General features: G+C 50.3%; 1 protein-coding gene across 1 annotated transcript in view; it reads left to right on the forward strand.

Annotated features, from left to right (window-relative positions):
* The first annotated feature begins 3,929 nt into the window (after positions 1-3,929).
* ACAN (aggrecan) overlaps positions 3,930-27,619 on the forward strand; it is a 39,962-nt gene continuing 16,272 nt past the window's right edge. The window contains 13 exon segments of the mRNA XM_069559596.1: positions 3,930-3,999; positions 6,473-6,856; positions 8,173-8,347; positions 9,648-9,775; positions 10,049-10,342; positions 11,593-11,997; positions 14,218-14,392; positions 15,192-15,319; positions 16,397-16,690; positions 19,363-19,578; positions 22,143-26,648; positions 27,460-27,540; positions 27,543-27,569. Coding sequence (XP_069415697.1) covers positions 3,930-3,999; positions 6,473-6,856; positions 8,173-8,347; positions 9,648-9,775; positions 10,049-10,342; positions 11,593-11,997; positions 14,218-14,392; positions 15,192-15,319; positions 16,397-16,690; positions 19,363-19,578; positions 22,143-26,648; positions 27,460-27,540; positions 27,543-27,569 — 6,883 coding nt within the window.

Consider the following 27,619-nt stretch of genomic DNA (forward strand, 5'->3'; position numbering starts at 1 on the left):
GGTGCTTAGCAGGACTGGGACCCAGGTCTAGGGGTCTCCACTGCATGTCGCTGGAATAAGAATTCAGGGCAAGCAGGTGAGCCCCTCCCATTCAGCCCCATAATCTGATGGAATAAAGGTCAAAGTCCTGACTGGGTTGGCAGCCATCTGATAGGGTATAGCTGATGAGGAGGTGGAAGGTTTCCATATGTTCAGCTATGGGTCTGTGTGTGTGTGTGTCTGTCTCTCTCTCTCACACACATACACACACATGGCCAAAGCTCAGATTCAAAGCACTAGCATGCTTTATTTCCCCCATCAAACTTCCTAATAATTCTGTCCTGAAAAAGCCAGCTCCTTGGTAATGAGCCCAACCTCACACACATGGAGCCCACAGAAGCTCTGCACAGACCCTCCAACTTTCACCCGCTCCTCAAGCCCCTCTTTCCCTCCATTTTAGACAGCCCCTTCCACTGTCCTCAGCCCCAGCCTCCCAATCCCATCGCCACCAGCTCCACTTTCCCTGCAGAAAGGCCACCCTGTTATGGGGACTGGCAGAGTCCACCTCTTCACATAAAGGCTCAGTGAGGCCCGGACACACTGGAATCCAGACAAAATGGAATTTCTCCCTATTTTCTTTACAGCTGAGAAAACACACACAAACACAAGAGCATATTTATTACGATATTTCTATCCCAAAGTTTGTCTTGAAAAAAAGAAGAAGAAATAAAATTAATTTCTCTGCCCACAACCCGTCCCCTCTGCCCACCACCACCACCACCACCAATGCCCACTCCCTGCCCTTTTCATTCCTGGCCGAAGCCAGGGAGAAAAACAGAGCAGACCCAAGCCCCACAGAGAACCACTGCTTCCCGGACAATGTCAGGCTTGTTCAGAGAGCGAGGGAAGAAACACAACTCCAAAAACATACAGAGAACTTCCCAGTGATGGTTGTTCTGAGGGAAGAAGAACAGGCGGCCTTGTGTCTGGACACGCTTTCCCTGAGGCTCTAGGAAGAGACAGTCCTGCAAGTCTAGCCCTCTCCTCACAGAGGAGGAGACACCTGACCCTTTAAGCCTCTGGAGGAATAGTTCTTGGCCATGACAGATCACACTGGGCCTGAGGAAAAGTCCCCTCACGAGCCAGAACCTGGAGTCCCAGAGATTTTTTTTTTTTTTTTAAGGCAGCTTCTAAGGAGAAAAATCCCTCAGGAGAAGCTAGGAGCTGCTTCTTAAGCCTTTGGAATTTTCCAGACTTCCTACTCATCCTCGCACCTTCATCTCTGAGCCCCTAGCAGCACCCACACAGACAACCCTTTCATCCCTCAAGTGCCTGCTGTATGTGGAATGAATGAAGGATAGCTGTGGAAAGATCACTCAAATGACAAACTAAGGGACTTCCCTGGTGGTCCATTGGCTAAGACTCCACACTCCCAATGCAGGGGGCCTGGGTTCAATCCCTGGTTGGGGAACTAGATCGCACATGCCACAAATAAAGATCCTGTATGCTGCAACTGAGACCCAGCAGAGCCAAATTAAAAATACATCAGTTCAGTTCAGTGCAATCACTCAGTCGTGTCCGACTCTTTGCGACCCCATGAACTTCAGCACACCAGCCCTCCCTGTCCATCACCAACTCCCAGAGTTTACCCACGAGCATCCCCAGAGTCCTGGCCCTATCCACTCCCTTCCCCACATTCTAGGGGTGGGAAGCTCAGAGCCTCTTATCCTCAAAGCCATCCAGCCACAGCTGATGGTGACTGAGCCAATAGAGACTCCTAGTGGGTCATCAGACGCTGACGGAGTCCAGGTCAGGGATGCTGGCTGCAGCCTCAGTTGGGCATTGCACTCAGCCTGTGAAAGCTCCCTTCCTATCTTTAGGGTACACGTCATGGGGTGCAAGTCACAAGTGTCCACAGTGTGACTGCATACTCTCTAGCCAGTGGTGCCCTGGCCACATTTTAGAGCCTTCTGGGGAGCTTTTAAAATGTCTGAGGACCAGGCTGAAGCCCAGGTGATTTCAGTGTGTAGCCCAATTTGAGAACCATCCCTCGGTTGACCTCTTGTAAATTCAGATGGGTCTCCTTGAGATCTGAGTACTCTGGCCCACTCAGAGTCAGGGTTCCAGTTATGCAGGGGGTTCCCTTTACGTTTTGTCATCACAGATTAGTATACTTTGCGGGACAGTTTTCCAACAGATGACAGTAAGGAAAGTGGGTTTCTCTAATTCATATGAAGTCACTGTTTGGGCCAACAGGGGTTGGTTGCTTCAGGGGTCCTGGGCTGTCATTTCTCTAATGGTGTTAGTGATAAAGAACTCGCCTGCTAATGCAGGAGATGTAAGAGAGGCAGGTTCAAGCCCTTGGTTAAGAAGACCCACGGGGGGAGAATGGCAACACACAGTATTCTTGTCTGGAGAACCCCCTGGACAGAGGAGCCTGGCAGGCTACAGTCCATAGGGTCACAGAGTCAGACATGACTGAATCGACTTGGCACACATCCCACAGAGCAATCTCGGTGAGTATCCTTCCCCTGGCTTGAATGAGACCCCTGAATTGTGCCCCAAATCTTGGTACATTCTCTGACCTAAAACACATAGGTTCCTGGATTTGGAGTTGATGGCAGTTCAGATTTTATCAAAGAAATGGGGTAACTCGCGTCACTTTTCTGGGCCTGGGAAACTGTATTAGTCAGGGTTCCCCAGAGAAACAGAACTATTTAGTTGTGCATATACATACAGAAAGAGATTTATTCTAAGGAATTGGCTCACATGATTGTGAAGGGTTTTGGCAAGCTAACAAATTGGCTCAGATGGTAAAGAATCTGCCTGCAATGTAGGAAACCCAGGTTCAATCCCTGGGTCAGGAAGATCCCCTGGAGGAGGAAATGGCAACCCATTCCAGTATCCTCACCTGGAGAATTCCATGGACAGAGGAACCTGGTGGGCTATGGAGCATAAGGTTGCAAAGAGTTGGACACAACTCAGTGACTAACACTTTCAGTTGGCAAGCTAGAGAGCCAGGAGAGCCAGGGTGTGAAGCCTTGAAACCAGGAAGAAGCAATGTTTCCATTTAAGTCTGAAGGCAGTTTGGTGAGCATCAGGCAAGAGACATTATCTCTTATTTAGGGGAGGTTCAGCCATTTTGGGCAAAATGTGGGCCTTCAACTGATTGGGTGAGGCCCACTCACATTGGCAGTCCAGTCTGCTCTGCTCAGTCTGCCAATTTAAATGTTCATCTCTTCCCAAGACACCCTCACAGACACACCCAGAATGATAGTTGACCAAACATTTGAGCACCTCATGGACCAGTCAAATTGACACATAAAATCAACCATCACAGGGATCCTTTAGGATGAGACTTTACTGGTTAGAAGATGAGAGGTTCCCTAGAAAAACCAGAAGGAGATAAATTTAATTATAGCCTCACACTGGTAATTAAGGAATCCATGAAGGTTTTGTGAGGACAGGATTCTTGGAGAAGATATCTCTCAGATCACAATGCAGCCTCCATATAGGTTTGTTTTTGTTTTTGTTTTCAAATAAAACCTCTTTATTTCTCTTTGCAGTCACATCGGTGAGATAAACAGTAGATCAGCTGAGGATATTTTATAATATTTAATGTGTGTGTGTGTGTATACACTAAGTCGTTCATTCATGTCCAACTCTTTATAGCCTTTTAGATAAATATCTGTTGTTTCATTTAATCACAAAAGCTTATCATAGACACTTCATAAAACATGAAAAAAATCCGAAGTGCAAAATAAAATTATCCACAAAGCCATTGTTCGAGTATAATTGTTATCACTTTTTTTAAATTAGCCTCCTCTTGATGTGATTTCAGATCCATGGATGAGGAGTTTATCACACTTGTCATGTGACACATGACCCTCAACCTCACCGTATCTGAACCTCTGAATAACATCTCTGTTCCCCTCTCTTCCAGGTGAACTATGACCACTTTACTCTTGGTGTTTGTGACTCTGAGGGTCATCGCAGCAGCCATCTCAGTAGAAGTTTCAGGTGAGGACATCCCCACGCATGTCTCATTTACCCGGCGGGCACTGAGGACTGGACTCGGGGGTCAGAGACCAAGCCTGGCACTGATAGTGCTTGATCTGGGCCATCACTTTAGAGGTCCCCCTCTCTGACTCTCCTACAGCCCCAACATTCCCTAAAAATGAGGAATTGTAGGGCCAGGGACATGTGTCCACCCTGCTCTATTCTCCCTCTGGGTACCCAGGACGCCCAGAATTCCCTGTCCAGCTGGACCCAAATCATCCCCAGGGCTACATGGTTTGCTCCTCTGGGTCCACCCTTCCATGAAAGGACCACCCACCACTGCCAGTCTGAGCCACCAGAAGGCCAGCGGGAGAGGTGAAGGGGTGACTGTTTGGGTGTGGACACAGCTGGGTTGTGATAGCCTGGATAAATACAGATCCTTCACAGTGTAGAGCCGTGGAGGGAAGAAAAGCGGTCCTGATTCCCTCTCCTCCAGCGTGGCCACCACATCCCAATGCAAAACTCTAAGGGATCCAAGAATTCTAAATTTGAATCTGGTTTTTCATTTTGAAAGGTATCATTGTCAAATAAGATGAAACATTTTTTAAAAACAAGTTATGGGTCTATTGGCTTGATTTATAGCTTTTAAATATTTAGACATATGATCCATGAGTCTCTACTTGTACTCTTTTCCTGAGACCCTTGAATAGCCAGCTGGCTATACCCTGGGGTGATTTGCCCACACAGACCAACCATTGCATGAGGGTTGGTTGAGAGCTTTAAAAACTGCAGGGCTGGGTGCTGCTGTCACTTCCAGTTGTCCCTGGAGAACTGTGTGTGTGTGATCAGTCAGTGCAGTATTGTCTGATTCTTTGTGACCCCATAGACTGTAGCCCACCAGGTTCCTCTGTCCATAGGATTCTCTAGGCAAGGATACTGGAGTGGATTGCCACACCTGCCTTCAGAGGATCTTCATGACCCAGGGATTGAACCTGAGTCTCTTATGTCTCCTGCATCGGCAGGTGGGTTCTTTACCACGAGTGCCACCTGGGAAGAACCTGCCCTGGAGAGCTGCCACCACAGAAACCATGCTGTGTCCTGTGCTAGGGCAGAGCCTCAGAGCGATATTTCTGTGAAGGGCCTGCTAGTGACCCCCCAGGATATCAAAAGGTTAGGGCTGGACCCCAAACATTCCTGGCTCCCTCTTTCTTGCCTTGCTGTGTATCTGCCACCCACAAATATCTGAAACATTTTTATGGTCAACCTGCAGGCTCTCCTGGAAAAAAAAGTTCAAAAAGTATATGACTGTTCATAAAAGTGCTGTTTTTTCAAAGGCTCTTTCTTTCCAATACCAGAAGATTTTTTACCTCTAACAGAATTTACAAACTCTCTGCACCTTCCCTATCAATACCATCTAGGTTTGTTGTTGGTTTTTTAATGGAATCTAATCATATCCCAGGAGAAGGCAATGGCACTCCACTCCAGTACTCTTGCCTGGCAAATCCCATGGACAGAGGAGCCTGGTAGGCTGCCGTCCATGGGGTCACGAAGAGTTGGACATGACTGAGCGACTTCACTTTCACATTTCACTTTCATGCATTGGAGAAGGAAATGGCAACCCACTCGAGATCCCAACCTCACCCCAGGCTGACTCTTTGCAGACTTAAATGTCTGCTCTTCTCTGATGCCTCTCCAACTAGGCCCCTGATCCCCCAACAACAGAAGAGAATGACTAGTCCTTCTGCAAGGTCAGGATGGAGCCCAAAGCAGACCTCCTTAAGTGTTTGATATTTTTATATTTTAGCTTTACAAGTTGTATAAATTTTTTCTTCCCCATAGTAATTTTTTCTTGATGTTGTTCAGTCACTAAGTCATGTCTGACTCTTTGCTACCCCATGGACTGCAGCATGCCAGGCTTCTCTGTTCTTCACTATCTCCCGGAGTTTGCTCAGACTCATGTCCATTGAGTTGGTGATGCCATCCAACCATCTCAACCTCTGTTATCCCCTTCTCCTCCTGCCTTCAGTCTTTCCCAGCATCAGGGTCTTTTCCAGTGAGTCAGCTCTTCACATCAGGTGGCCAAAGTATTGGAGCTTCTCCCCCAAAGTAACTTACCAATTTTTGAGTCAAGCTGTCACTCCAGAAAGACGGTTTCTGCTTATCCCATGGCTTGTCACTCCAGAAAGATGGGTTCTGTTTATCCCATGGCGTGGCATCACCTACGGTACCCCAGTTTGAGAAAGAAAGAGGTATACCTCTGAGTTTACCAGTGGCCGCCTCTGCAGTCCTTTCTGGCTCCATAGTTCCCATCTTGAGACACAGAGACCAGGGGGTCTTGAGAAAGCTGCTCTGGAAAGGGAATTCCATGTGACACAGGAGCCTTCCCCAGCACCAGCACAGACACTGTCATTTCCAGAAGGGCTGACAGAGAGGCTGGGCGGTCCTCTCTGGGCACTGATGGGTCTGTCTCCCGCCCCCGTGTCTCCCTGCACAGAACCTGACAACTCGCTGAGTGTCAGCATCCCTGAACCATCCCCGCTGCGGGTCCTCCTGGGGAGCTCCCTCACCATCCCCTGCTACTTCATCGACCCCATGCACCCCGTGACCACCGCCCCCTCCACCGCCCCCCTCGCCCCGAGAATCAAGTGGAGCCGCATATCCAAGGAGAAGGAGGTGGTGCTGCTGGTGGCCACGGAAGGGCGGGTGCGGGTCAACAGCGCCTACCAAGACAAGGTCACGCTGCCCAACTACCCCGCCATCCCCAGCGACGCCACCCTGGAAATCCAGAACCTGCGCTCCAATGACTCCGGGATCTATCGCTGTGAGGTGATGCACGGCATCGAGGACAGCCAGGCCACCCTGGAGGTCGTGGTGAAAGGTGAGAGCCTGCCCGGGGGGACCCTGCTTCACCTACAGAAAGAACCAGAATGGCATCTGCACTGGTGGGCACCCAGGCAGGCTGGCTTGCAAACCCCGGCTCCTCCTCCTGCCAGTTTGCACCTCGGTTGAGTTACTTAATTTCAGTTGCTTCCTCTGTAACGTGAAGCTAGTAATATCACTCTCGCTGGACTTTGAGTGAATTAAACACTCTGTGGCCACAGTCACATGTAATGAATTACAATCTGTGCTTCCCAACAATCCTGTGATTCAATTGCTTTGTGACCATCCACATTTTACAGACAAGCAAACTGAGGTTAAGTGACTTGCTTGAAGTTTCCCAGGAAGGGAGCCAGAGCATCTCCTGACTCTCCACCCACATGTCTTTTCCTTCCTCCACCTCCAGTTCCAGAAGCCAAAGAGGGATGAGGACTTTCTGGTCCCCTACCCTCGATGGACTAAGGAATATGGTTTTGTTCTTGGTAGGCTTCAGGACTTCAGTCAGCACCAAGTTTTTCCTTTTGGGTTGTTGTTGTTCATTTGCTCAGTTCTGTCCAGCTCTTCCCAACCCCATGGACTGCATCATGCCGGGCTTCCCTGTCCTTCACTATTTCCTGGAGTTTGCTCAAACTCATGTCCATTGAGTTGATGATGCCATCCAGCCATCTAATCCTCTGTTTCACCCTTCTCCTCCTATCTTCAGTCTTTCCCAGCATCATTGTCTTTTCCAATGAGTTGACTTTTCACATCAGGTGGCCAGAGTATTGGAGCTTCAGCTCCAGCATCAGTCACTCCACTGAATATTCATGGTTGATTTCCTTTAGGATTGACTGGTTTAATCTCCTTTCTGTCCAAGGGATTCTCAAGAGTCTTCTCCAGCACCACAATTCTAAAGCATCAATTCTTTGGTGCCCAGCACTCTCTGAAAGGCAGTCTGCTCCTACCTGTGCCTTAAACAAGACTCTCACTGGGATGGCCCTGGGCTGAGGGGGCATCTTTCTGCAAAGCAAATATGGGGTTCTGGAATGACATGAAAAATTATGAGGAAAGCAGATTTTGATCCAAGTCAAATAACCTGATTATCAGAATTATCACAGGTTTCCAAAAAGATGCCTTGTAAGGTAATGAGTTCCCTGTTAATAGAAATGTTCTAGCAAAGGCAGAAGGACCCCATGCAGATACGGAGCTGGGATCCACCCATCAGCTGGAGGCCCAGCCCAGATGTCTCTATGCCCCCTTGGCTCTCCCTGATTCTATGAAGGCCTGGATGAGGGGAGGCTGTGCTGACCTGCCATCTCGCTCTCCTGTGTCTTGCAGGCATCGTGTTCCATTACAGAGCCATCTCCACGCGCTACACCCTGGACTTTGACAGGGCGCAGCGGGCCTGCCTGCAGAACAGCGCCATCATCGCCACGCCCGAGCAGCTGCAGGCCGCCTATGAGGACGGCTTCCACCAGTGCGACGCCGGCTGGCTGGCCGATCAGACTGTGAGGTGAGCCCCGGGGCCACCATCGGAGCGGAGTGGGAGATGGACTGGAACACTGACCCGCACTGAGCTGGTGCCAGCCTGACACCAAGGCCAACCTGGGCTGGGGCTAGACAGGTGCCCTGGCCAGTCTGAGGTCAGGTCCCAAATCCTTGGTCCTCTGTCCTGTGGTGGATGAGTGATCACTAGCAGCATAGCTCCGCATGAGCATTTTCTCCATGCAAATTATACATAATTATTCTTCCTACTCATTTTTCCCTTTACATCTTTTTAAAATTTTGGTGTTTATATATTTTTGTGAACCACTTTCTATTCTGTTTTTAATAGAGCAAGACACATGTAAATTAAGCTTTTTGGCTCATTTCCCCTGAGCACAGCTGCTAAGGGGTGGGTTCCCCCGGCAAGACAGACAGAGCCTTAGCTTCAAGAGAGGGCAATCATGTAAGCAAGCTTGTAAAAGCAAGATGAGACAATTCATTTGAGGTGGATCAAAGCTCCAAATGCAAAAGCCAGAACCACAAAGCCACAAGAAGAAAACAAAAGGAAATAACTCTGTAATCTTGGGATAGGCAAAAGATCTCAGGATAAAAAAAGCCATTAACCATTAAAAAAAAAAAAAAAGGCAAAGTGATTCAACAGCCTAGCATAGTGCAAAAGACCACACCTCAGATACAAGAGGTACTTATATACCTCAAACCCTAGTTTTGATACTTAGAGGCTGTGTGACCTTGAACAAGTTGCTTAACATCTCTGGGCCCCACTTTCTTATAGTTTAGAGTGGTTATAGCACCTTCCTTCTTAGGTTGATGTGAGACTCCAATGATACAGAGCAGGGTTCAGCCAACTATAGCTCATGGGTCAAGTCCAACCCACTCCTTGATTCTGTAAACAAAGTTTTATCGGAACACAGCCACGCTTGTTATTTTGTCTGTGGTTGCTTCGTTTGCACTAGGATGGCAAGGTTGAGTGGTTGGTCACAGTGGAGACCCTCTGGCCTGCAAGACCTGAAATATTTACTATCCATCCTTTTACAGAAAAGGTTTGCAAGCCCCTGATAGAACGTTTGGTACCAATAAATATTTAGTAAAAGGCGCAGCTTTCTGTCACCAATAGTTATGAAAACATCCATCTCAATAAAGCTGGGGAAAAAACTGTAGAAAACAGGTAGCCCACAGATCCCAGCAGATCCTGGCAAACACATCAGTAAGTCACCGCTTCCTCCCACAAGGGAGGAAGGTACAAGGGCACAGGTCGCCGGCCCCCTCCGTCCCCCGAGTGTCACATCCCTGCTTTGGGTTCTCGGCAGGTACCCCATCCACACGCCGAGGGAAGGTTGCTATGGAGACAAGGACGAGTTTCCGGGCGTGAGAACCTACGGCATCCGGGACACCAACGAAACATATGACGTGTACTGCTTCGCGGAGGAGATGGAGGGTGAGGCCGCCCCGCCCTCCCATGAGCCCCAGCCCAGCCCCTTCTTCCTGCTGACTCTCAGGGTCACGCGGGCCTCCTCCTGGGCAGGGCGATAATCTAGGATACCATACCCTACCTCGACGTCCCTCACAACCCCCCATCCTACCCCTGAAATACAGATACGTGGGACCAGGGCTTTGCCCAGTTAAAGACCAAACTCAGAGGAACCTGGGGATCTCCCTGAGGACAGATGTAGGAAGGAGCTCCTTACCCTCCTGGCTGTGTCTTTTGCAGGCGAGGTCTTCTATGCAACATCCCCGGAGAAGTTCACCTTCCAGGAGGCAGCCAACGAGTGCCGGCGGCTGGGCGCCAGGCTGGCCACCACGGGCCAACTCTACCTGGCCTGGCAGGGTGGCATGGACATGTGCAGCGCCGGCTGGCTGGCTGACCGCAGTGTGCGATACCCCATCTCCAAGGCCCGACCGAACTGCGGGGGCAACCTCCTGGGAGTGAGGACCGTCTACCTGCATGCCAACCAGACGGGCTACCCTGACCCTTCATCCCGCTATGACGCCATCTGCTACACAGGTGGGTTTGGGCTGGAGGCATTTCAGTGGGGGAGCATGCCACCGAAATGGGGACCCAGAGGATAAAATCTTAGAATGGGGAGTTGGGTTTTACCTCCTTCAAGGGTCCACTGGGTACCTGAACCCCATGTCTTAGCACCCCCTATTCGCATGGGTTCCTTGGGAAGCTAGAATCACTGTAGCCTGCAGTGTACCCAGTCCTATCTCATCAGCCCAGAACTGGGGGAAAACGTGAGATTCAGAGGCTGTTTTCTCAAGTTTGAATCACGTCTCTGCCACTCACTCCTGGGCAGCTGTGACAAAGTCAAGGCACTGAGCCTCACTTCCCTTATCTGTCTAATGGGAAGATGTGGGGCCTGACTTGAGACCACGCACCACAGGAGGGCGCTGTGATCTGCCCTTTTTAAAATTTTAAATATATTTATTTCTTACTTGAAGGATAATTGCTCTAGAGAATTGAGTTGCTTTATGTCAAACAAACAGCCATACATATACATATGTCCCCTCCCTCTTGAGCCTTCCTCTCCGCAGTTACCCTTTTTAATTGAATTCACTTCAAAATGAGGGCCATAGTGTTACTTAAGAGTGGGAAAAAGTTTTTGACAAGGGCTTTATTGTGAACATTTAGACTAAAACTTTTTTAAATGTTTTTATCCTGTATTTTACACTGTCTAGGGTTATTTGTGCAAACATAATTAGAATTACCCCCAAAAGCTTCTCTTCACTTTTCAATATTCCCACCACCCTGTTTGCAGTTGTAGCATCCTCATGAATGCTCTCTTTATTCATTACTAAGTGGCTTATTTGTTCATGACTGAGGCAGGCAGTTCTCTCATGGCACTTTCAACAATTTCATGAGCTCCTGCATCTTTGGGAAGATTTTTTCGTTTCTCTTTCTAATTGATTTACATTTTCCCATTGGCTAGTTCTAACATCTGAGGTTCAGCAGGTGCTCACAAGATAGGTAAGGAAGCAACTGGCTGGCAAGGGATGTTGGAACAAGATGGGTTTAATAAGCAGTGAGCTGATTGGTCAGGGTCTTGTGCTGTGGTGACTGCATATTCTTGCAATCTAGGGCACCCCTATAATAAATACTCAAGCCATTGAGGTCTCCAACAATGGCCCTGGCCAGGTGCCTGGCACACAGTAGGTGCTTTCTTTTCTTAGCAGAGAAGGGGAGCATCTGATATTCATCTCCATCAAGCCAGCCCCAGGCCAAGCACTAATGCCTGTCTCTGCCCCCTGCCCCAGGTGAAGACTTTGTGGACATCCCAGAAAACTTTTTCGGGGTAGGTGGCGAGGAGGACATCACCATCCAGACGGTGACCTGGCCTGATGTGGAGCTGCCCCTGCCCCGAAATATCACCGAGGGTGAAGCCCGAGGCAACGTGATCCTCACGGCAAAGCCCGACTTTGAAGTCTCCCCAACCGCCCCAGAACCTGAGGAGCCTTTCACGTTTGCCCCCGAAGTAAGGGCCACTGCATTCCCCGCGGTGGAGAACAGGACTGGAGAGGCCACCTGGCCCTGGGCCTTTCCCAGAGAGTCCACGCCCGGCGTGGGAGCCCCCACGGCCTTCACCAGCGAGGACCTCGTCGTGCAGGTGACCTTAGCCCCAGGTGCAACCGAGGTCCCTGGGCAGCCACGACTGCCAGGGGGTAAGTGTCCGCCACTCAAGGGGCTGCATCCAGGGCTGGGGGAAAGGGCTTGGTCTGGGGTCTTCTGTGTGCAGTGCAGGAAGTGCTCACTCAGTCGTGTCCGACTCTGCGACCCCACGGACTGTGCCCTCCAGGCTCCTCTGTCTGTGGAATTCTTCTGGCAAGGATCCTGGATTGTCCTGGGTTGCCATTTCCCTTCTCCGGGGGATCTTCCCAACCCAGGGAATCGAACCTGCTTCTCCGGCACTGGCAGGCAGATTCTTTACCACTGAAGCCACTTGGGTGGAGGTTCTTCTGTACTTTCAACTTCATCTGGGATGTGAGACAAGCCTCCCTCCTCTCAGACTCAGCTCTCCTCACTTGTGAAACAAAGAACAAGGGGGATGGTCCAGACCAGTGGTGCTCACGCTCTTTTATGTGTGTGTGGCTCTCTGTCACAAAGCATTTCCTTCAAATGAAGTCAGAGGTAAAAACCAGCGAGTGTATCCACAGGTAGAGGTGAAGGGCAAAGAAAAACCCTGGGCCCTTCTGTCCACGGGCCCTCCTCGCCCCAACAGACATTTCCGCAGAATAGAGCCGTTGAACTCAGCTGCACTGGGTACCCTCAGGGCTTCTCACAGCACTGGCCTTCCAGAACAGGGGTCTGCAAACTGTGGTCCATGGACCAAACCTAGCCCTAGGCCATGTCCAGTTCTTCTGTGGCCCGTGAACTGAGAATTAAGAAGCTTTTTTAAGTAGTTGAGGGGGGAAGTCTAAAGAAAATAACATTTTGTGACATATTGTGAAAATTATATAAAATTCAAATTTTAACGTCCACAAATAAAATTTGACTGGAACAAAGTCACACCAATTCGGTAACATGTTGTCTATGGCCATTTAGGGCCGTTTAGGGCTATCAGGTTAGGATCAAGTAGATGTACAAAACCCATTTAGCCCACAAAGTCTGAAATGTGTTCTATCAGGCTTTTTCCAGAAAACATTTGCCACCTCGGTTCTGGGATGGTGTTGTTTCAGATGCTTAATAAACGTCTGGATGGGGACTTCCCTGGCAGTCCAGTGGTTAAGACTGCACACTTCCAATGCATGAAGCATGGCTTCAATCCCTGGTCAGGAAACTAAGATCCCACATGCCAGGAGACCAAAAAAATAAATAAATATTTGAATAATTGGGATGTCACATCATGTGGAACTTGGCTGGTTCCAAAACTCAAGTCCATGAATAGGAAAGATGTACTGGGGTGACCTCCATCAAGACCCTTGGTAGTATCTCCACCTGGGGGTGGGGCAGATGGCCACCGCCATCCACCTTCACTCCCATGATGCCACCAAGTGAGACGTCAGCCTGAATCACGCAGATAAATACAGTATGTTGAGAAGGAAGAATTGCTTAGAAGTTTGGGGGTAAGGCCAACAATAACGATATCCCAAAGTTGGCTCAGGGCTGAAGAGACCCTCACTCCCTCCACGTGGCTGCCACCCATAAAGGTGCCAATGGCATCTAACACAGGACAGGACAAGAACATGGGGGAGACTCAGATAAGGGATCCATCCGCAACTGGATGTAAACTGGCCAGTCATCCAGGGAAATGTCAAAAACCAGTGTGTGTCCAGTTAAATGCAATGGGGGAGGCAGAGTGAGTGGGAGTTCACGGACAGGCTGTGTCCTGTGCTCATCCCCCAACGTATACCCAGTGCACCGGCACAAACTCTTCCAGCTGTTTTCAGGAGGACCACCTACCCCCTGAACCCGGGACTTTGGGCCAAGTGGAAGAAAGGCAGTGGTTTGATAGATTTGTTTGTTTTTTTTCTTTGTCCTTCTCTGTATTTTCCGAATGCTCTGCAATGATCACCTAGTCTTTTCATACTAAGAGCAAGTGCCTTTGTTTTCAAGAGTCCGGGGACAAATGAGCAGCCTTGGAGTGAGGAAGCCAGAATGAAGGGTTGGGGACACCCATGGCAGAAGGTTCCTAGAAGGCTTTCTCAGGAAGGTGAATTTCAGGAGCAGTGTGGACAAGCAGAGATTACCAGCTTGACAAGGAATCAGATGGGGAGTAGGAAAGGAAGGAGGGGATGAAAAGAGCTCATTCCTCAAGGAGCCAGGGCTCCTTCCACACCTGCAAAGCCTTAAGAACCAGGTACCACGGATATTGGCAATGTGGCCCTTGGTCCATGCCCTGATCCTGACCTGTCTCACCTTCTCTCCCTCTCCTCCCCACCCAGGAGTCGTGTTCCACTACCGCCCGGGCTCCTCCCGCTACTCGCTGACCTTTGAGGAGGCCAAGGAGGCCTGCCTGCGCACTGGGGCTGTCATCGCCTCGCCCGAGCAGCTCCAGGCCGCCTATGAAGCAGGCTACGAGCAGTGTGACGCCGGTTGGCTGCAGGACCAGACAGTCAGGTGACAGACGAGCTGGGCTCACCTGCCAGTCCAAACCCAACCATGCGAGGTCAGGCTTGGGGAGCCTGAGCCTGCGGCACCCACCACCAAGTGGGCACCCACCTCACTGTGTGCTCCATTAATTAGTGGCTCCTGGCTGACCCCTTAATTTCTCCCCCAGAACCAAAACATATTCCGAGAGGGTGGGAATGGGTTCCAGGAGACATTAACTCCTTGGTCATTTCTTCTCAAAAAACATACTGAGAGCGCCTTGTCAAGCCCCACAGTCCTCCCCAGCCTGACCCTTCCATGCTGTGGGCTTTCTTCTGAAGCCGGGAATCCCTCGATGGCCCCCAGGCAGCCGCATCCCCAGCTGCACAGGGAACGTGTTGCATGAGAGGTTCCTTCCTGTTTTGTTTTTTTTTTTGGCTGCACTGGGTCCCCACTGCTGCTTGTGGCTTCCTCTAGCTGTGGCGAGTGGGGCCACTCTCTCGTTAGTGTGTGCAGTCTTCTCGTTGTGGTGGCTTCTCTCATCGCGTAGCATGGGCTTTAGGGTGTGTGGCTTCAGTGGTTGCAGTGCATGGGCTCAGTAGTTGTGGTACACGGGCTTAGTTGCCCCACAGCGTGTGGGATCTTCCCAGACCAGGGACAGAACCCATGTCCCCTGCACTGGCAGGCAGATTCTTAAGCACTGGTGCACCAGGGAAGTCCTCCTTCCTGGTTTGAATCCTTCAGGAGACCTCCCGGCCTCACCCTGGGGCCCCGCATCTCCAGTTTTCCAGAATAAGCTCTCATCCGCCCCTCCCAACCTCCCTTGCAGATACCCCATTGTGAGCCCGCGGACCCCCTGTGTGGGTGACAAGGACAGCAGCCCAGGGGTCCGGACCTACGGCCTGCGGCCACCATCAGAAACCTACGATGTCTACTGCTACGTGGACAGACTCGAGGGTACAGGCCCTGTTCTCGCATTTCGGGCTGTGGAAGGGTGAGGGGACTGATGCGGAGATGCAGAGGAGGGGGAATCACCATCCACCTAGCCCCGTTTTCACCTGAACAGGCAGCCAGGAAAGGATCCTATTTAAGAAAGAAGGCCTTCCCAGTCCCTCTCTCAGGCCAGGCCCGTTGTCTGCCTCCCAAATGGTTCATGTGGATTCCCCAGCATTGCAGGGAAGCACTGGTTTCTTGAAAAACCAATAAGTTCTGTGGGTAAATGAATTAATTTACTTGTACCAGAAAGTGTTATATGCACCTTCTGCCTCATTGAGAATCTCAATGCTCATGAACAAATCAAAGACTATGAGAAGTCCTGCATTAAAAAAAAAAAAAAAAAAACTTCTTCAACTCTGCTTAACCAAGCATCACCCAAGCTTAATGAAACACAGAACCTCTCTTAGGTCTTATTTCTTATCATTTCAATTAAAATCACCAAATTACTGTCCCACTGAATGCAATCTTGGAAATGCTGACATTCTGGAGAGATTTCAACACTGCCACTCACTTGTTTGGGGACCTGGGCAAGTTACTTAACCTCTCTAGGCCTCAGTTTCCTCATCTATAAAATGGAGCTGACTTATGCCTATATCAGAGACTTCACTGAATATTAAATGAGATGTGCATGAAAAGTGCCTGGTATAAGCAGATGTTCAATAAATGTGACCTTCCTCCCCCCAGATCAGAAACAGACTCCAGTATTGTTCTGGGTGTTGGGACTCCAACCCCTGAGAGTGGCCACAGGCCCCGCTCCCTGAGTTTACAGGATCCAGGTGGGGCCACAGGTCCATAGCATTCAGGGCTCCATGATTAAGTGCTGAGGTTTAAGGGAGCACAGGGTGCCCAGAAGTGCCTCTCTTAGACAGAAGAGGGGGTGCCTACATGTGACTGGAGAATCCAGAGAGAAGGAGGGGAGGTTGTTCGCATGGAGAGCGACTAACTCATCTTAGTGCAGCTGCCCTGCCCCTGGGTGAGCAGCGGCTGCTCTGGCCATGGGCACAGAGGCTCACATCTGCCACCTGCCTCTGCCCCCAGGGGAGGTGTTCTTTGCCACACGCCTGGAGCAGTTCACCTTCCGGGAAGCCCAGGAGTTCTGTGAATCCCAAAACGCCACGCTGGCCACCACGGGCCAGCTCTACGCTGCCTGGAGCCGCGGTCTGGACAAGTGCTACGCTGGCTGGCTGTCCGACGGCAGCCTTCGCTACCCCATCGTCACCCCAAGGCCCGCCTGTGGCGGGGACAAACCAGGCGTGAGAACCGTCTACCTCTACCCCAACCAGACAGGCCTCCTGGATCCACTGTCCCGGCACCATGCCTTCTGCTTCCGAGGTTTGTGTCCCCATGTCCCCTCCAGGCCCCCCTCTGTCTTGGGGGTGACCCCGCCAGGCTCGTCCCTCCTGATCTCTGCCCATCCATCACAGCAAAGAGGAAAAAGTCAGTCCCTCTGGACGGGATGACCTTAGGCTTTGACTCTGTGGCAAGTACATCCTTCTAATGTGCCCCTAGAGACACATAAAGAGAAACAAGTAAGACCTTGGGTTCTAAAATCAGGCAGATCTGAATTTTAATTATGACTCTGCTGCTTTGTGGCTGTGTGACCTTGGGCGAGTCACTTAGTCTCTCTGCTTCTCTGCTTTCTCTATAAAATAATGATATAATATTTCCTACCTCAAATTGTTGCTGGAAGGATTACCTGGGGTAGTGCATACAGAACACTTAGCATAGTACCTGGGAAATAGCAAATGCTCAATAAATGTTAGCTCTGCAAATAAATAACACACATATATGTTGTGTGTATGAGTGTATATAAGTATATATACAGTTTTGATTTGTACAGCCTGGTCAAACTTTCATCTGCTTCTAAATATTTCTGTAGTGAGTTTAATCAAATTATTATTCACTAAGCACCAAAAATTCACATTTCTAACTGACCCATACTGAGGACTCTATACCATGTTATCAGAGTTCTGAGAGGGATGTCATCGACTCAGTGGGCATGGCCAAGGACTGGCTAGGCTCTGATTGGATGAGTTCTTACAGGGTCCATGGGTCTAGATACACTGCCCAGAATGTAGATTATAGTACTGGCTTGTTCCGTATTTCACATATCATACATCAAAACTTAGTATATTTATAACTTCCTATGAATATGTAATTATTTCAAAATAAAGTTAATTTTTTAGAAAAATCCCCGAGGGACTTCCCTGGCAGTCCAGTAGATAAGACTTAGCCTTCCAATGCAGGGAGCGTGGGCTCAATCCCTGATCAGGGAGCTAGGATCCCACATGCCTTGTGGCCAAAAAAACAAAACATAGAACAGAAACAATGTTGTAATAAATTCAATAGAGACTTTTTAAATGGTCTAAATAAAAAAAAAGGGGGGGGGGGAATCTTTAAAAAAACAAACCTTGAACATCCCAAAGTTTCCAAGACTTTCAGTGCTAAGTCACTTCAGTTGTGTCCATCTCTTTGCGACCCTATGGACCATAGCCCACCAAGATCCTGTCTATGGGATTCTCCAGGCAAGAATAATGGAGTGGGTTGCCATGCCCTCCTCCAGGGGATCTTCCTGACCCAGGAATCGAACCCATATCTCTTACGTCTCCTGCATTAGCAGACGGGGTTCTTTACCATTAGCCCCACCTGGGAAGCCCCAGAGTCACCTTTTAAAACCTAATTCAAAGAAAGTTCAGTCTCACTCTGTCAGTCAAGAAAGCCAATCCCTTCCCAGAGGATTTGATGAGGCCCTGGCCCCAGCACCCCTCTCCTTGCTCTGGACATCAGAAGCCAAGCCAATTAGCCCCCCAGTAAATTCTCAGCCAAGCATCTCTACCATCCATCCCTGACCCTTTGTAGACTCAGCCTTTTATACATCTGCTGAGAAACCTGGCTTCCTTCCCGATCAAGTGCACAAAACCAGCACAGTTACTCCCAATCGATGAATCCTGCCTTCACCATCCAGTGCTAGGATGGCTCCATGCATGTTAAATAGCACTCTCCTGATTTTGATCCAGACACACTTGGAACATAATTTCTGTCCCCAAGAAAGGCAGCATCATTGCAGTACTTAGGGGCAGAGTCTGACATCAGATCATGCTGTGTGCTCAGTCACTCAGTCATGTCTGACTCTTTTGCTACCCCATGGACTGTAGCCTGTCAAGCTCCTCTGTCTATGGAATTCTGCAGGCAAGAATACTGGAGCAGGTTGCCATTTCCTCCTCCAGGGGATCTTCCTGACCCAGGGATCAAGCCCACATCTCCTGCATTTCCTGCATTCGCAGGTAGATTCTTTACCACTACACCACCTGGGAAGCCCCCAGCACCAGATACTTGGGCCCATGGACTAGATCTGTCACTTAGAAGCCACTGACACTGGAAAAGTCACTTAACCTTAGTTTCCCTGTCTGTAAGTGAGATAATGTATCTCTCTCACACGGCTGTTGTGGGATAAAATGATTTTATCTTATTTTAAAATATTTATTTATTTGGCTGTGCTGGGTCTTAGTTATGGCACGCAGAATCTTTAGTTGTGACAGGAGGGATCTTTAGTTGCTCCACACAAACTCTTAGTTGCCGTGTATGGGATCTGGTTTCCTGACCTGGAATTGAACCCAGGCTCTTGCATTGGAAGCACTGAGTCTCAGCCACTGGATCACCAGGGAAGTCCCCTAAGATGATTTTATGCATTGATGCATCATGACACCTTTAAACAATGCCTGGCATGTATAATAGATTCTGCAAAAGAGGTGCCCCAGACCACCCTGAAATAAAGTGCTGATGGTGTATGCATATTGATATAGTTGAAGCAAACAGCTCTTATTGATTAATGACAAACGTCGTCTCACTGGACTGGGTGGGGATTGGAAGGCCAAGGACCAGCAAAATTTGTGCACAAGCCTGGCCCACCTCATGGTCCCCTGGGTCCCCTGAAGAAGGGTCAGCCTGGGGTGGGTCACTGGTACGGAGGAGCCCCCAGCCCTCACCACCCATATCCCCTTTAGGTGTTTCAGTGGTGCCCTCTCCAGGAGAAGAGGAGGGTAGCACACCCACAGCGGGCCCTGAGGTGGAGGACTGGATCGTGACCGAAGTGGGGCCTGGCGTGGCTGCTGTCCCTGTCGGGGAGGAGACGACTGCAGTCCCAGGCTTCACCGTTGAGCCAGAAAACAAGACAGAATGGGAACTTGCCTACACCCCAGCGGGCACCTTCCCACTACCAGGTCCGTCCGGGCTCTCCTGCACGTCCTGCTGCCTCCCTGGGCCAGGGTGTGGCCTGGATGGGACAGGAGAGGGTGTTCTCTCCCTGGGCCCCGTGCCCTGACCCCAGCCTTGATGTTATCTAAGTGTGCTGCCGTGGGCAACTTCAGCCACCTCAGCAGGCATCTAGGACCAACTCCTAAGGGAGAAAAAGGGCAGCTTTGTTCATAAAGCACACCTCTTCTCTCTCTTTCACTCTCTCTGCACTCAATTATCTTCCAGCTACATGCTGCAAATGCCCAGCACTGAATCAGCTGGAGGACTCTCACTCTGTGCTCCTGCATTCACACCTCTACTCCCTCACCTCTTAAAACTCTTGTGGGAGGAACTCCAACAGAGGGGAGAGGACCTGGGAGGGGGTGGCTGTTGGCAGTCCCACTGTGACCTGTCTTCTCTTGTTTCTCCTTCTGGGTCCTTTTTTTGGGCCAGGTGTCCCCAGTCAGAACTTCCTGAGCAACAGCTGTCATGATTAAATCACATGGGACTTGCTGGGATGAACTCCACAGACTCCAAGCCCTATTGGAAAAAGCATTTACTAGGCATCAGGTTTAGGAAATCCTGACTTACAGAAACATTAATAGCACCCACCCCACAACCCCCGCCATTGCAGACCTCAGAGCTTTGGATGTGCTAATATGCTCTGTAAAGCAGAGAGGGCAGTGTATTCAATGGGTCCCAAATGAATGTGACCACAGGGTCTTTTTTTTTTTTTTCATGGAACATTTTTAACATGGCCCACTTTGGGTAAGGCTGATTTATAGTGATGCACAGTAGCCTGTGTGTACCTGCCAGAGTCAGTTTGCCCAGGGTCACATGCATTTGAAGACAGGAATATATCAAAACTTCCCACTAATTCATCCAGTCACTCAGTCAGTGCACAGTTCCCAAGCAATCTGGCCACACCAAGTGCTCCTCTGGGTGCTGGAAATGCAAACCCAGAAGGTAAAGTCGCATCAGTGGAGTAAGTAGAATTTTCACTCAGAGACCTCACCCAGTATTCACACCTGCTCCAGGCCCTTTCCTCACCCTTCACCAGGACAGGAAGAACTTAGTCCTCTTGGGCATGAGTGTATGGCTTGGCACAGGACTCGGGCAGCCAGTAACAGAAGTTATTCATGGGAGGGGACTCCAGTGGCCCCACAGAAATATTTCCCAATATTTCGTCAGTTCCCTACCACCTCAGTGATTTGAGCCATATGGGGAACCATCTCTACTGCTGTTAACTCTGGACCTTTTTCTTTAAATTGACTTGCTTTTGACAAGAAACCAAAAATGTAATATCTGTAAGTGGCTATTTTCTGATTTGTGGTATGTGTATATATTTATGTGTATGAGTGTGGGGAAATTCCCTGGTGGCTCAGTGGTAAAGAAACTGCCTGCAATGTGGGAGACCTGGATTTGAGTCCTGGGTTGAGAAGATCCCCTGGAGGAGGGCATGGCAACCCACCCCTGTATCCATGCCTGGAGAATCCCATGGACAGGGGAGTCTGGCGGGCTACAGTCTATGGGGTCACAAAGAGTCAGGCACAACTGAAGTGAAAGAGCGTGCATGCACACGTGTGTATGTGTGTTTAAATACATAGATAAATATCCACCTAAAATCCTCTGGTATGCATGCCACCACAGTTCCTGAGCTCCCCACCCTTATCCAGGATTCTCCTTTAAGTGAGAGTAGGCTGTGAGCCTGACCACTGGGACCCAGCACCCTCTGTGCTCAGGTTCTCTGCCTGAGAAATTAGCCCAAAAATACATGCAAGGTACAATCCCAGCTAGTTATTTTTCAATGCCAAAGGAAACAGGACAGAAAGGAAATAATGTAACCATAATTACTTAGAGTTATGGGGTTTCTGCCTTTTCTCTCTCTCTCTCTCGTCCAAATCCTCTCTATTAGCCCTATTAGGGGTCTCAGAATGGAAAAAGTTGATGTATTTTTGCAAACATCCCTCTTGTCCTCAGAAGGATGAGTTCTGGTGCACAATTCTCACTTACAAAGATTATCAGCATGGTCATAAAATCATTATGCCATGTCCTGCCCCAAACATGGGGGTATAAATGTTAAAACACATTGTGCCATGTCCTTCCCCAGAATTCCTAATTCAGTGGAACTGGAGAGGGACCTGAGAATCTGCTTTTCTGTCCATCTCCGAGCTGATGCAGTGCTGATGGTCCAAAGACCACACTTTAAAAATCATAGTTCTAGATAAATGAGGTGATAATGTAGAAACACTTGAAAGAAGGTGACCTTGATTGCCTTCAGCGGCAGCCAGGCTCTCACATACTGTGACTTGTATGGGTGGTGCCCCCTAGAGTCTCACAAAGCAGAGCCTGAGGGTGGTGGGGAGTTTCCTGGTCCCCATTCTCCCAAGTGTTTGTGCGAGGGTCCATTACAAAATGTCTAGACAGATCTCTGAGCTCTTGATGAAAAAGTCCTACTGTGGAAGAGATGGAGTTCAGCTTCTCTGCATGAGCTTAAAATGGGGCAGAGTTACTAAATTCATACCTCATCTTTCTTCTTCCTTTCCTCCAGGGATCCCTCCTACATGGCCTCCCACTGGAGAAGCAACAGAGGAACACACAGAAGGCCCTTCTGCAACGGAAGTGCCCTCAGCCTCAGAGAAGCCGTTCCCCTCAGAGAAACCATTCCCCTCAGAGAAACCATTCCCCCCAGAGGAACTGTTCCCCTCAGAGAAGCCGTTCCCCTCAGAAAAGCCATTCCCCTCAGAAAAGCCGTTCCCCTCAGAGAAACCGTTCCCCTCAGAAAAACCATTTCCCCCAGAGGAACTGTTCCCCTCAGAGAAACCAATCCCCTCAGAGGAGCCATTCCCCTCAGAGAAGCCATTCCCCTCAGAGGAACCATTCCCCTCAGAGAAACCAATCCCCTCAGAGGAGCCATTCCCCTCAGAGAAGCCATTCCGCCCAGAGGAACCATTCCCCTCAGAGAAACCAATCCCCTCAGAGGAGCCATTCCCCTCAGAGAAGCCATTCCCCCCAGAGGAACCATTCCCCTCAGAGAAACCAATCCCCTCAGAGGAGCCTTTCCCCTCAGAGGAGCCATCCACACTTTCAGCCCCAGTGCCCAGCAGGACTGAGCTACCAACCTCTGGGGAGGCATCTGGGGTGCCCGAAGTCAGTGGTGACTTCACAGGCAGTGGAGAAATTTCAGGACACCTAGACTTCAGTGGGCAGCCCTCAGGGGAAAGTGCAAGTGGACTGCCCTCTGAAGACCTTGACTCCAGTGGGCTCACCCCTACAGTGGGCTCAGGCCTGCCTGTGGAAAGTGGACTGCCTTCAGGGGAAGAAGAGAGAATTACATGGACCAGTCCTCCCATAGTTGACAGCTTGCCCTCTGGGGGTGAGGGCCCAGAAGTTTCTGCTTCTGGAGTAGAGGACATCAGTGGACTTCCTTCTGGAGGAGACGTTCATTTAGAGATCTCTGCCTCTGGAGTAGAGGACCTCAGTAGACTTCCTTCTGGAGAAGGTCCAGAAGTCTCTGCCTCTGGAGTAGAGGACCTCAGTGGACTTCCTTCTGGAGAAGAAGGTCATCTAGAGATCTCTGCCTCTGGAGTAGACCTGAGTGGAATTCCTTCTGGAGAAGGTCCAGAAGTCTCTGCCTCTGGAGTAGAGGACCTCGGTGTTCTTCCTTCTGGAGAAGGTCATCTAGAGATCTCTGCCTCTGGAGTAGAGGACCTCAGTAGACTTCCTTCTGGAGAAGTTCCAGAAGTCTCTGCCTCTGGAGTAGAGGACCTCGGTGTTCTTCCTTCTGGAGAAGGTCATCTAGAGATCTCTGCCTCTGGAGTAGAGGACCTCAGCAGACTTCCTTCTGGAGAAGGTCCAGAAGTCTCTGCCTCTGGAGTAGAGGACCTCAGCAGACTTCCTTCTGGAGAAGGTCCAGAAGTCTCTGCCTCTGGAGTAGAGGACCTAAGTAGACTTCCTTCTGGAGGAGAGGTTCATTTAGAGATCTCTGCCTCTGGAGTAGAGGACCTAAGTAGACTTCCTTCTGGAGAAGGTCCAGAAGTCTCTGCCTCTGGAGTAGAGGACCTCAGTGGACTTCCTTCTGGAGAAGAAGGTCATCTAGAGATCTCTGCCTCTGGAGTAGACCTGAGTGGAATTCCTTCTGGAGAAGGTCCAGAAGTCTCTGCTTCTGGAGTAGAGGACCTAAGTAGACTTCCTTCTGGAGAAGGTCCAGAAGTCTCTGCCTCTGGAGTAGAGGACCTCAGTAGACTTCCTTCTGGAGAAGGTCCAGAAGTCTCTGCTTCTGGAGTAGAGGACCTCAGTAGACTTCCTTCTGGAGAAGGTCCAGAAGTCTCTGCTTCTGGAGTAGAGGACCTCAGTAGACTTCCTTCTGGAGAAGGTCCAGAAGTCTCTGCCCCTGGAGTAGAGGATCTCAGCAGACTTCCTTCTGGAGAAGGTCCAGAAGTCTCTGCCTCTGGAGTAGAGGACCTAAGTAGACTTCCTTCTGGAGAAGGTCCAGAAGTCTCTGCTTCTGGAGTAGAGGACCTCAGTAGACTTCCTTCTGGAGAAGGTCCAGAAGTCTCTGCTTCTGGAGTAGAGGACCTCAGTAGACTTCCTTCTGGAGAAGGTCCAGAAGTCTCTGCTTCTGGAGTAGAGGACCTCGGTGTTCTTCCTTCTGGAGAAGGTCATCTAGAGATCTCTGCCTCTGGAGTAGAGGATCTCAGCAGACTTCCTTCTGGAGAAGGTCCAGAAGTCTCTGCCTCTGGAGTAGAGGACCTCGGTGTTCTTCCTTCTGGAGAAGGTCATCTAGAGATCTCAGCCTCTGGAGTAGAGGACCTCAGTAGACTTCCTTCTGGAGGAGAGGATCATCTAGAGACTTCTGCTTCTGGAGTAGGGGACCTTAGTGGACTTCCTTCTGGAAGGGAAGGTCTGGAGATCTCTGCTTCTGGAGCTGGGGATCTCAGTGGGTTGACTTCTGGAAAAGAAGACTTGACTGGGTCAGCTTCTGGAGCCTTGGACCTTGGCAGAATACCTTCTGTAACTTTAGGAAGTGGGCAAGCTCCAGAAGCAAGTGGTCTTCCTTCTGGATTTAGTGGTGAGTATTCTGGGGTGGACCTTGGAAGTGGCCCATCCTCTGGCCTTCCTGATTTCAGTGGACTTCCATCTGGGTTCCCAACTGTCTCTCTGGTGGATACTACATTGGTGGAAGTCGTCACAGCCACCACAGCAGGTGAACTAGAAGGAAGGGGAACCATTGACATCAGCGGTGCTGGAGAAACATCTGGGCTGCCCTTCAGTGAGTTGGACATTAGTGGAGGAGCAAGCGGACTCTCTTCAGGAGCTGAACTCAGTGGCCAAGCATCTGGGTCTCCTGAGATCAGTGGGGAAACCTCTGGACTCTTTGGTGTCAGTGGACAGCCCTCAGGGTTTCCTGACATTAGTGGGGAAACTTCCGGGCTTCTTGAGGTCAGTGGGCAGCCATCAGGGTTTTCTGGAGAAATATCTGGCGTGACTGAGCTTAGCGGACTGCCCTCTGGACAACCAGAAATCAGTGGAGAAGCTTCTGGAATTCTTTCTGGCCTTGGTCCACCATTCGGCATAACCGACCTGAGTGGAGAAGCACCCGGGATCCCTGATCTCAGTGGGCAACCATCGGGTTTGCCAGAGTTCAGTGGAACAACATCCGGGGTCCCTGACCTGGTTTCCAGTGCTGTGAGTGGCAGTGGTGAATCTTCTGGCATTATGTTCGTGGACACCAGTTTGGTTGAAGTGACCCCAACGACATTTAAAGAAGAAGAAGGCTTAGGATCTGTGGAACTCAGTGGCCTCCCTTCAGGAGAGGCGGGTCTCTCAGGCACATCTGGGCTAGTGGATGTCAGTGGACTGTCTTCTGGAGCAATTGACTCCAGTGGGTTTACGCCCCAACCTCCAGAATTCAGTGGCCTGCCAAGCGGAGTAACTGAAGTCAGTGGAGAAGCCTCCGGAGCTGCGAGTGGGAGCAGCCTGCCCTCCGGAGCATATGACAGCAGTGGACTTCCGTCTGGTTTCCCCACTGTCTCTTTTGTAGACAGGACTTTGGTGGAATCTGTAACCCAGGCTCCAACTGCCCAAGAAGCAGGAGAAGGGCCTTCAGGCATTCTGGAACTTAGCGGTACCCCTTCTGGAGCACCAGACATGTCTGGAGACCATTTGGGATCTTTGGACCAAAGTGGGCTTCAGTCTGGACTAGTGGAGCCCCGTGGGGAGCCCGCAAGTACTCCATATTTTAGTGGGGACTTTTCTGGCGCCACTGATGTAAGTGGGGAATCCTCTGCAGCAACGAGCACCAGTGGGGAGGCCTCCGGACTTCCAGAAGTTACGTTAATCACGTCTGAGTTGGTGGAGGGTGTTACTGAACCAACCGTTTCCCAGGAACTGGGCCAGAGACCCCCCGTAACATACACCCCCCAACTTTTTGAATCCAGTGGTGAAGCCTCTGTGTCTGGGGATGTGCCAAGGTTCCCTGGATCTGGGGTAGAAGCGTCACCAGTCCCAGAATCCAGCGGTGAGACATCAGCCTATCCCCAGGCTGAGGTGGGAGCGTCTGCTGCCCCCGAGGCAAGTGGAGGAGCTTCCGGGTCCCCTAACCTGAGTGAAACCACCTCCACCTTCCATGAAGCTGATCTGGAGGGAACCTCAGGCCTGGGAGCAAGTGGCAGCCCCTCAGCCTTTCCAGAAGGCCCCACAGAGGGCTTGGCCACCCCAGAAGTGAGTGGAGAGTCAACCACCGCCTTTGACGTGAGTGTAGAGGCATCAGGCTCACCTTCCGCCACTCCCCTGGCTTCTGGAGACAGGACTGACACCAGCGGAGACCTGTCTGGCCACACCTCAGGGCTGGATATTGTCATCAGCACCACCATCCCAGAATCCGAGTGGACTCAGCAGACCCAGCGCCCTGCAGAGGCGCGTCTAGAAATCGAATCCTCAAGCCCTGTGCACTCAGGAGAAGAGAGTCAAACAGCCGACACAGCCACCTCCCCAACTGATGCTTCTATCCCAACCTCCACAGGAGGGACAGATGATTCAGAGGCAACCACAACAGGTACAGTTGGAATTATTTTCCCCTAAGTGGGTCGGAGTGATTCAGACTGTAGCATGGTAGGAAGCAGTGTAGACTCAAGGTTCTGAGCTGTGCAGGCTTAGGCGAGTTTCTTAACCTCTCTGAGCCTCATCTGTAAAACAGCAATAGTACCAGGGGAGAGTAAATGAGATATAAATATGTTGAGAACAAGGATTTACCTTTTGCACACAGTACACACTTGTAGGTTCACAATTGTTACGGTCACAGTAGAGTTACATCACACAAACATTTATATATGAACTCAACTATCTGGACTTGGCACGAGAAGTACTGTTTAGATAGTGCTGGAAATTATTCTCCTGCCCCTGGCCCATGGAGTGAGTGTGAGAAGAGAGAATGAATCTGCTGATGACATTTATGTGCCAATATTTGCTTTGTGCAGGGTTAAAACCTGTACAGTTCAAGTTAATATGATGCATCAGTTCAGCTGTGTCCTGCCTTTGGACCCTGGGTCCTCGCCCCGACCCTGTGCAAGTAAACCCTCCTCTGTACTGTGGTGATGGTCTCGCCTTGACACAAACCCAGCAGCTGCTGGTTTTCCTTTATTTTCTGGGACCCCTTGCATCCCCCTGTGTACTGAGAGTCCAGTCAGAGAATTCAGCCCTGCCAGAAGCAGGGGCTCAGGAGGGAGAGAGTCCCCAGAAATCATGTTGACCCAAAACCAGCCTTGTGGGTTTCTGTGGCCTGGGGCCCCACCCTGGAGGTCTTGGAGCCTGCACTATACCCCAGGCAGCTACATTCTTGATGCCCAGCCTCTCCCTGGGGGTTGCAGCCTCTACCAGTTGCTGTGCTAAGCCCTGTAGCGCTGGGACCTGCCAGGAGACGGAGGGACAAGTCATACGCTTGTGCCCCCCAGCCACACTGGCAAGCACTGCGACGTAGGTAGGACCCTCGGTGGCCATGGGGGTGCAGACAGAAGGGTCGGGAGGAGG

This window comes from Ovis canadensis, chromosome 18 (assembly GCF_042477335.2).
Source record: "Ovis canadensis isolate MfBH-ARS-UI-01 breed Bighorn chromosome 18, ARS-UI_OviCan_v2, whole genome shotgun sequence".
Classification (NCBI taxonomy): Eukaryota; Metazoa; Chordata; class Mammalia; order Artiodactyla; family Bovidae; genus Ovis; species Ovis canadensis.